The sequence below is a fragment of the Octopus bimaculoides genome, chromosome 3, assembly GCF_001194135.2.
Source record: "Octopus bimaculoides isolate UCB-OBI-ISO-001 chromosome 3, ASM119413v2, whole genome shotgun sequence".
NCBI classification, from domain to species: domain Eukaryota; kingdom Metazoa; phylum Mollusca; class Cephalopoda; order Octopoda; family Octopodidae; genus Octopus; species Octopus bimaculoides.
Window position 1 is genome coordinate 29,212,577 of NC_068983.1, and position 11,221 is coordinate 29,223,797.

The 11,221-nt window shown below is 36.9% G+C and overlaps 1 protein-coding gene across 6 annotated transcripts in view; it reads right to left on the reverse strand.

The window, feature by feature from the left end:
• Positions 1–2,227: 2,227 nt before the first annotated feature.
• The window catches only part of LOC106876724 (uncharacterized), a 63,665-nt gene continuing 54,671 nt past the window's right edge, over positions 2,228–11,221 (reverse strand). For all 6 annotated transcript variants that reach the window (XM_014925397.2, XM_014925398.2, XM_052966112.1 and 3 more), the window contains exon 3: positions 2,228–3,563. In XM_014925397.2, coding sequence (XP_014780883.1) covers positions 3,343–3,563 — 221 coding nt within the window. In that variant the 3' untranslated portion in view covers positions 2,228–3,342. The remainder of the gene's footprint in view (positions 3,564–11,221) is intronic.

An 11,221-nucleotide genomic window follows, 5' to 3' on the forward strand; every position in this document is an offset into this window, starting at 1 on the left:
GTGAATTTTGGAAGATTTTTTTCCACATTTCTTGCGGCAGTGATTCCGAATTTGAAGGTTTTTCAACAGAAGAAATGGAGATAATTGAAGAAAAGAATGAATGAGCTACAAAAGCACGTGGTGAACGATAATGAATCGCGAAACTGAAAGCAGGAAAACCTTTAGACTTCTTTTTCTTATTTTTTCCAGCATGCTTGTTTGAAATGATTACTGCGGAAACAAACCGTTTCCTGCAACTGTAGATGAAATATGGGCATTTTTTGCCATAAATATTATTATGGGTATTAGACAGTTACCCAGAATAACAAATTACTGGAGCGATCAGGAACCTTTTGGCGATGAATATATTTCCAGTAAGCTGAACCAATATTTACATGTGAGAGACACTAACAGTACCCCAGTACCGTGGAGAACTTTGAAACAAAAATTATGCAATAGAATTGATTAAAAACCCTTTCTTTAATTATGCTCCAAATATCACATTAATATGTTGATAAATAAAAAAAAGTTACAGGTGTTTAATGAGACTAGTCTAAATTCATGATTATTTTAGAATTTAATTGAAACTCATGAGGGGTGTATTTTGGTCAGAAATATAGTAACGAAAGGGTTAACTATAGTAACGAAAGGGTTAACTATAACGAAAGGGTCAATTATAATAGATTGCAGCCAACATTAATTAATCCATCTTCTAGTGAGTGAGTGTTTTTAATAAAATAAACAGGTCATTTTTCTGAAGATTTATGTTTCTGGGAGAACGGCAAAGGAAAAGTGCTAAATATATATGCAAAGGAGAAAACTATTGGTTGTAGTTGTGTGATGTGAATGAATGGAAGAAGTGGTGAGGTTATATATATATAATGAATTATTGTATACAGTGTTCCAGTGCACTACAACTCATCAGAATAAGTAACCAAAACTGCCTGAACAGTATGTAGAATGCACAGGAAGTGAACCATGAATAAGTACAAAGGAAAAAAAACGGGGGTGGGGGGTATCAGGCAAAATTTGACAAAATTTCAGGAAGCATAGAAGTTGTGAAGGATGTCGTGTCCCGACAGCTAAGCAGCTAGTGCTTTATACATGGCACTATTTACCAGTGCTTTTTATAAGGCACCAATACTTTTTCTGTGGCACTTTGTTTTAGGATCTCAATTCTGGGTCTTCTTCAGTACAGCGATGTGCCATGTACCTGTCCCTCCGTCATCTCTGTAAGGTTCAGTGTCTTGGAATTGGCCTTCAATACTTCGTCCCGTGTCTTCCTGGGTCTCCCTCTTCCACAACTTACTCCACTTTTACGAAGTTGATTAAATAACAAAAGTACTCATCTAGGATTAAGGATTATGGATTGGTGGAAATAAGCTAAGAAGCTTGCTTCCCAACCACATGGTTCTGAGTTCAGTCCCACTGCATGGCACCTTGTGCAAGTGTCTTCTACTGTAAACCCTGGGCAGACCAAAGCCTTGTGAGTGGATTTGGTAGACGAAAACTAAAAGAAGCCCATCATATATATATATATATTTGTATGTATGTGTGTTTGTCCCCCCACCATTGCTTGACAACTGATGTTGGTGTGTTTACGTCCCCCATAACTTAGCAGTTTGGCAAAAGAAACTGATAGAATAAGTTGACATGCTGAGACCCCCTTCGGTCATGACTGACCATGGGATTGCACCTAGAAGGTTACCCTCCCAGGCAAGGTTGTTTATGGAAGACCAGTTTACAAAGAACAAGTCCTGGGGTCAATTTATTCAACTAGAGATGGTGCTCCAGCATGGCCACAGTCAAATGACTGAAGCAAGTAAAAGAGTAAAGATGCCGAACCATATTTGTTTTGACTCTATGTTCTAACGGTAATATTTGCGATGACACTAGTTCAACAAGTAGTATCAGCCCTGAAGAGACAGCTTTCCTATTAGACAACATCAGTGTCATGGACACGGCAGATTTGCTTACACTGCTAATCTTAGAAAAACAAAAATGCCTAAGCCTGCAAATACTTGTTAAACCACGACTGTCATGGAAACACATTGTTTTGAATTAATCATCGCATTATCTTAGCTGCTAGACAAAGTTCAGAGAGCTTACTACCTTGTTCAAAAGAAAAGACCTCTTCTCCAGAGTGGCAGACGGATTGTATGATGCTTGTGTATGAAGAGCTACGCTGCATGGCAGTGAAACATGGGTTCTGACTACAAAGGTTTGAAAGAAATGAAAAGCTTATAAAAATTTTTAGAAAAACGTTTTTCAGATCTCAGCTGACATTTATAATTATCAAAAGATACAAAAAAAACGAAAAAAATAGTTCCAATTTGAAACAGAACTTATATATATTTTTTGTTTATATATCATATATATTCATACGATATATGCTTATATATCATCTCTTAAGTAGGTCCTTTTTATATACGGTGCTTTTCAACTAACGCAACACACTAGAGTTCTCTCCCATCGATCGAAAGCCTAAATGCACAGACCCGATGGGAGAGAACTCGTGTGTTGTGTTACTTTACAAATACCCTGTATTGTTTGTATATATTATATTATATACATATAAGAGGGATGACCACTAAGTGGACATCTCTTTTGCTAGAAGTTGACCACTAAGAAAAGATTGTTCGTAAGTGGTTTACTTCTAGCAAAAAGGATGTCCACTTAGTGGTTATCTCTCATATGTATGTAATATAATTTTTCTGAATCTTCAGATTTATTTCAATTTGCTAGGCCACTGATTTTAAATTGATATTAATCAAATTAATATTCAATTTTTCACCCTTATTATTTAAATTATATATACCGTAAATCCTCGAGTATAGTCCGCCTTTGAGTATAATACACAGGGGATTTTTAGGGGGCTGTACCTCTGAAAAACCTAAACCTTGTGTATAATACGCATACGGTAACATCCTTTATTATTATTGTATATATAACAATGCAAACGTGTAGCTTTTTTATACACTTTGTTGTTTGTAGAAAATAAAGAAATAACAGTAATAACGTCAGTGAAAAATAAATATTAAGTAAATTGCCTTTACATATTTATCACTTAGAAAATATTTTTCACTTTTAACATCATATAACCTTTAAATTTTGGGGAAAAAGTGTGGATTATACTCGAGGATTTACTGTATATACTTTATGTATTGATATATATTATACTTTATATATTAATATATTATATTTGATATATATATATATATATATATATATATATATATACATGGAATGATAGATCAAATTATCATAGGTTAGTCCATGATTGTAATTTACCACCATCTCTGCCAGCTTGATCACACATTCACATAAACAAAAGATGTCCCATTGAACAGCCTCTCAGAGGAATCACACCCATTGCTTTTCAGATGCTGCTACTGTGTCTTTGATCATTCGTTTTAGTTCATTATATCTTGTATTTGGTGGATACTGCTTGGAAGCTTCATAATCCTTTTTCAACCTTTCAATTATATGCTTCATGTTCCTGAAAGCCTTCTGGTAGTTTGACAAAATGTTCCTTGTGTCTTCTATGCCATTCTTCAGCATTGTCTTGTCTAATTTTTTCACCTCTGCAAAAAGCAAAGAGAAAAAAAAAGAAGTTTTAAATTTATCATGCAAATTAAAAACATTGTATTAAAAACTAATGAATATTACACTGTGTAGCACTGTTTTTCTCCTTGGATAGTAACTGTTATTTCCTATTTGCTTACTCCTAGAAAGTAAGAAAAATGGTTAATATTTCCTTCAAACTTTTCTTTTGTCACATTTATTAAAACCCCTAAGAATCCCCCTCAACACATCGCTGTGGTACTTCCCCACTTTTCCTGCTCGTGATCAGAGATGCACATACTGTTAGCCACTAAGGGACATGATTAAGTCCTACAACTGACAAGCAAATTTGTGGTATTCAGCAGAATATTTGTTATAACAATATTTCTGCTTCAGCAACGCAGTCCTCAATCAGTCTGAAATGTAATGGGAAAATAGATCAGTTCACAGACACGCACACAATTACATACATGGGCATAATCACAGATGCACATACACACATACAGAAACTCACACACAAATTCATATACATACATGCATGCACATGCACACACATACATACATATGCACACAGACACATCCATGCACACATGACCATCGTCCATCTTGCTTTTCCTGCACGGCTGTCATAGAGACTGCATGTATCTCATCTGTCTCTCTGTTGCTGCTTACTCGCAGTTAAGCTAAGACCAAGCAGACCCATTGCCAAATGGACTCTAATTATGACCATCCAACTTTTTTGTATATCTAGGACTACATTGTCCAATGTGTCCTTGCTGTTTTAAGACTGTCTTTCTTTCTCTCATGTTCTCTCTCCCTCTCTCTCTCTGCTTGTTATATACCACCTTTATTTTAACCCTTTAAACATTTAAACAGGCCATAACTGGTCCAAACATTCTATTTGCTTTGTGTTCAAACTGATCAGATCCAGCCTCTCAGGCCCACCCTACAATGTCATTCTAAAGATAAGCAAACACATCATAGAAATCTTGAAGTTATGAGATAATACATGATTAATTCAAAACAATGTGAATAAATAAGCATTATATTTGACAGAAGAATCTAAATACTGAAGGGTTAATCATATCTATCATAAATATTACCACGTGAGTCATCATTTTCATCAGGTCCATTCCCTACATGTGAGGTTGTGCCTATGCTATTAGCTAGTGCAGATCCCTAAACTTAATCCCTTGTGTCTATGTTTCCAGCTATATTTGTCCTCCATATTTAAGGATCTGTTTTTATATTACCAGCTAAATCCATCCCCAACATTTTAGACATTGTGCCTAAATTATCAGCTTTACTCATCCCTTATATTTGAAGCCATGTGTGAGCCCTCAGCTATAACCACCCCTCACACGTGCCACATTTGGTCCCTGGAGTCTGTTATTATCTATATTTATCCCATACATTTGAACCCTAGTACCTACATTAATAATCAAGAAAACCCAGCATAAGAAAGCAGATATCCAGAATCAGTAGAGCATTAAACAAAATACTATGTGGTGTTTAGATAAATCCGGTGTTAAAATGCCACCAATGACAACCTCACCTTTCTTCCTTCCAGGTTCAATAAAATAAGTACAAGCCTGGTTTTAGGGGTTTGATATATTTGATTATACCCTTCTCCCAAAAGTGAGACCTTTATATCACCCCCCACATTCAATTGACAATGAATGGTGAAGTCAGTAGAGGGACAGGCAAAATACTCTGATTTATTTAATTATATCTTTTAATATTCTCAATCAGAACCCTACCAAAATCAAGTATACCTTTCATTCCTCCAGGGATAAAAAATAATAAGTAACAATCATGGATCAGGGGATGATTTAATTGACTACTCAACAACAACCAGATCCCTTAACTGATGCAACCAGTCGTTGGGGTGCCACTCAAGATGCTTTTGTAACCAGTCCCCACCACTGGTCCCTGTTCTATATCACGTGTAGCAGGTTCACTGCATTATGACCTGTTCCATCCTTGATGTTGTCAAACCAGGATTTTCTCTGTGTGCTTCTCTTTCACCCTCCATCAACTGTGCCCTGAAGAATGGTTTTGTACAGGGAATTGTGGCAAGGATACATTACTATAAAAGGCAAGCTTCTATCCTTTTACCTGTGCAAGGAGTGGTTCCTGTCTGCCAGTGTATTTGTTTACTTGCTGCCAGACAACATTGTTCATTTTGTGTTCTGTGTACAGGATGTATAATAGCCTTCTGAAGCAACGGTGTTCAAATGCATGGACTCTTTACTACGTGTCAGCTGTAAGAGTCTAGCTCTCACACCCATATAAAAGATTCAGAGTGAATCGACTACTCCCATCTCTAAAATACCTAGTTTTGTGTGTCAAGTTAGAAATCAGTATTATACCTACATGTCAAACTTTCCAAAATAAAAATCACACCCTCTTGCAGTCATATCTTAATTCAAACATCCTTCTTGGTTTTACAAATAAATATTTGTTTTACACTCCTATGAAATAATCCCACAAAGCCAGTTAGTAATCTAATGCAACACATCACTTTAATAATTTCTCTACTCTGTACAAATATGGTGATTGCTTTTAAGTTTAGCCATTCAATCTGGAGTTTACATTCCTTATCCTGTTCTATTTAAAAAATATTCATAATACTGGTTTAACATTATTCACAGTATATATGACAGGCTTCACACAATTTCCATCATATTATTATTTTTTTTTTATCACTTAGTTTGGAGAGAAGGGTAGTGCCTATGACCTGTTATAGGGACTGCAAGACAAGAGGGCAGAAAGGAAAGGAGGAAGGTATCCTCAGTTCAGAGACCAGATCCAAATGCTTGCAATAGAGCAAGCTTCTTTGAGAAAAACACCCAAAGACCTAATGATGAGGTTAAACTTGTGGCATATTACATTTCCCAACTAAGTAGATTAGTGAGAATTGCACTCAAAATGCAAAGATACGTTCCAAATACCACAAGGCATTCTGTCTGATGCTCTGGAATGATGGAATGCAAAACTGACCTTGGCTAAATTTAAACTCAGAACCGCAAAAAAAACAAAACAATAAATACTGCAAAGCATTTTATCTAATACTCTAAAGATTCTGTCAACTCACCACCTACAAAGCCTTCTTACTACTTAACTTACTCAGTGATTGATTAAAAACAGTAGAACCCCTCTAGTTTTATTTAATCAGGCCAACTGGAGCAAACAAAGTTAGCTGTTTCATTCATTATAGTCACAGCTTTTCTATGAGTATTTCCACTGTCGTTGCTCTGACGATCTTTCTGGTTTGGTACACTTAGTCAACACCTTTAAACGCGCCACCTACTTCTCATCCCAGACTCATTGTGTTGAGCTTCCGATTAGTCATAAGTGTTTTTTACTCTGATAGCCGAAATACTTAAACTGCTGTTCTCTACAACTCACTAGTATCATTTTTAGTTTTCCTCTGGCTTATGATCCTCAGTCCTTTAAGCTTTATCTTAATTAACATCTTTTGAATATGTAGGGCCCCCTTCCTTTCCTTCTTTGTACTTCCTTATGCTACAGTAGCCCCAAGCCTTGTTTTGGATTTGCTTCTGAACCACATGGTTCCAGCTTCAGTCCCACTGTGTGGCACTTTGGGCAAGTGTCTTCTACTACAGCCTCAGGCCAACCAAAGCCGTGTGAGTGGATTTAGTAGACAAAAACTGAAAGAAACCCATCGTGTGTGTGTTTGTCCTCCGTTACTGCTTGACAACCGGTGTTGGTGTGTTTACATCCCCACAACTTAGCAGTTCGGCAAAAAAGAAAAAAGATCAATAAAATAAATACTACACTTTAAAAAAAAGTACCAGGGTCAATTCATTCGACTTAAAATTTTTCAAGTTGGTGCTCCAGTATGACCACACTTTAATGACTGAAACAAGTAAAAGATAAAAGATAACTAGCAATATTTGAACCTTGAGCATGTGGTCAGTAGTATATTTTTCGCTCACTACCATTGTGCCCGCCATAAAATAACTAAATAATTATCAAGCCAAATAGCTGTCCCTAATTAAGTGGTTGCTCAACTGGTTAGAAAAAGTGACTAAAATTTCCTTCAATTCACACTTTCTTGAACAAAAAATGGGATGGCCACTGTTGGAACACCTCTGATCATTAGTCTGCTTGATCTGGGTTAATTTGTGGTTAACAACTACAAAAATTTTATATTAGTTCTGTTTCAAAACTCAACGAGAGTGACAGAGGGGGGGGGGGGGCAATATGCAGTCTCTCATTCTAGAAATAACAACTACATCATTGCTCTGAAATCACATTCTGCTGATTTAAAAATGAGAACAATGGATAACAATTTTTGATACACTATTTGAAATAAAAATGAGATGACCACAGTTGGAACATCTCTGATCATTAGTTGACTTGATCAGGATTAATTTGTGGTTAAAATAACAATTACAACATCTTAAATTTGTTCTGTTTCAAAACGACACCATGAGCAACAGAGGGTACTAATATACAGTCTCTCAATCTAGAGATAGCAACTACGTCATCACCCTCAAATCATATTCTACTGAGAACAATGGATAAGATAATTCTTGACACACTACTTGAAATGTGAAATAAAAATGGGATGGTCACATCTGGAATGCCTTTGATCACAGGTCTGCCTTCTGCTCACCTCAAACTAAACAATAACAATAACTGCTGTTCAGTTTGAGTCATTTAATGTAGACACCTTTGTATTCAAAAGCTATTTCCTCAAAAAAAAAAACAATGTTGCCCAAATTGATTTGTTATTTTAGACAGTAAAATGAGGCTGAAATTGTATAACTACTTAATGTAGATAGCTAGACAAGTTGTAAATTATATAGATAGAAGCATCTCAAAAGTAAAACTATTTAAATAGTGAACGATTCTGTAGCTTAGAAAGTATACACAGCTGGCTCTCTCCATATCAAATTGCCTAAAGTACGAGGATATTTTTGTAGCCCTAATATTGAAAGGTTTACAAAGCAATTATAACAAGATCTGGAATAAGAGAACATAAAACCTGAGCTGAAAGTTCTCTCTATAATAACATTCTTTCCTCAAATAGCATTTCAGAAATAAAATTCCTGGGATTGGTAGCAGAGAAAGGCTTGAAGTTTTGGTTTCTGATGAGAGTAATTAAGACAGAAGTTTTGTTGCTGATTTAGGCTCAAGGCCAGCAAATTTTGAAGGAAGTGTGTTAGCTGATTCCTTTGGCTCTTTGACCCCAAAAGGATGAAAGGCAAAGGTGACCTTAGCAGTATTTGAACTTAGACCGAAAAGAGGTGGAACATATTTTTTACCAATGCATTGCCAGGGCTGCTGGACTAGCTCCCGTGCAGGTGGCACGTAAAATACACCATTTTGAGCGTGGCCGTTGCCATTACCTCCTGAGTGGCCTTCGTGGCGGTGGCACGTAAAAGCACCCACTACACTCTCAGAGTGGTTGGCGTTAGGAAGGGCATCCAGCTGTAGAAACTCTGCCAAATCAGATTGGAGCCTGGTGTAGACATCTGGTTCACCAGTCCTCAGTCAAATCATCCAACCCATGCTAGCATGGAAAACAAGCATTAAACGATGATGATGATGATGAATATTACCAGCTCATTGTTATATTTCACACTATGGGGTTTCCACCATATTCACCTGGAATTCAACATAATCAACCACAAATTTGTCATCACCAGTCTCAAATTTGTCATCGCCAGTCTATCATCAAATTTGTTATTGCCAGTCCATCATTCAACTTAAATGTCATCGATGTAAGATAGAGTAATTTTTTTTTTTACGGACAGACACTGGCACCAGTGATTAGTTATCACAAGATTGTAAAAGAACACCATTATCATTTAACATCAGTTTTCCATGCAGGTATGGGTTGGACAGTTTGAAAGGTAGCAGCAAATCAGAAGACTGCACCAACCTCTGTTGTTTGCTTTGAGATGGCTTCTGCAGGTGGATACTCTTCCTAATGCCAACCATTTTACAGACAGTATTGGGTGCTTTTTACATGGCACCAGCAGCTGTGAGATCAGGAAGTAACTTGCAGGACAAGACTCCTCAAATGGGGGTAAGTAGTATTGAGGGACAGATCAGTGTTTCACATGAGAAGAGAACTAGACTATCTCAGATGGAGAGAAAGAGATATAAACATTTGTTTTGTCAAGAATAAGTTTTGTTCAATAAAAATTGTTACATCACACATTAACATACTGCTCGTGTGATGTGGAAACTCTTTTACAACTATCATGCAAAATCCAAGGAAAGGAGACAATAAGACATACATACACACACACAACAGGTTTCTTTTGTTTTCTATCTATGATACTGAAGAACAACCTCAGGAAGCTGAACCTTTCAGGTGAGATCCCTGATGCCTGGCTGTACTCTAGAACAGGGGTTTTCAAACTGTGGTCCGAGGACCACGGGGGCTCCCCAAGGACAAGACAGGGGGTCCGTAGACAGCAAATACTTTTTATGGGCAATTTGATTTTATATATGTTTTTTATCGAAATCTTTTAATTGACAATAAACCTATTTGTTAAATACTGTTAAATAAATAAATGTAAAAATATATGTTATTTTAAGCAAATATTTATGTATAAATTTCATAAGCGTTTATAAGGGGGTCCCTGCTCTAGTAGACCTGTACCCCACAGCAGAAGTGTTAAGACCGATCCTTCTGGTGGTGTGAAGCACTTGTGGCCATGTAAAAGCCCCCGTGTGGTACCATGTACAAGCACCTATGCAGCAACACATAAAAGTGCCTGTGCAGCATGATGGAAAAGCACCCATGTGGTGCCGTGTAAAAGCAACCATGTGGCACCATGTAAAAGTACATGTGCGACACCATGGAAAAAGTACCCGGGCAGTGCTATATAAAAGCACCAAGCACACTGTAAAGTGGTTGGCATTAGGAAAGGCATCCAGCCATAGAAACCATGCCACATCAGACTGGAGCCCCAGCAGCTCACTAGTTCTGGTTACACCATCCAACCCATGCCAGCATGAACAATGGACGTTAAATGATGATGATGATGATGAAATCCACTCATGCAGTAGGACTGAACCCAAAACCATACATTGGGAAACAAACATCTAACCACATAGCCACACCTGCACCTATGTCCACAATGATAAAAATGTAAGGAATAGGCACAAATGATAAGTATATATATATGACAAATGTTACAACAAAGTAAATATATAAAAATTAAACTCTTGTCAGCTGTCCCACTAAGAATGATAGTAGTTTCAATACCTCAGACAGAACTGCATACTTTAGGAGTGTCAATGACTATTAGATACAATTCTTAGATAGCAGATACAGTGGAGATAAGACACAAAAACAAGGAAAACATGGTGTTTTAGTGACTGGGATAAAAAACAAAAGACAACAACAGGAAAGAGATGTATGATTAAGAGTATTGACTAAAACAGACAAGAAAATCAAATCACAGATCTACTTTAAACACATACATACACATATTGTTGGCACTCCGTCACTTACAACGTCGAGGGTTCCAGTTGATCTGATCAACGGAACAGCCTACTCGTGAAATTAACGTGCAAGTGGCTGAGCACTCCACAGACTGCGGTTGCGAATTCTCTCTCTCTCTCTCTCTCTCTCTCTCTCTCTCATACAAACCTATAATCAAAGGTATTCTAATTATGACCAGCCAGT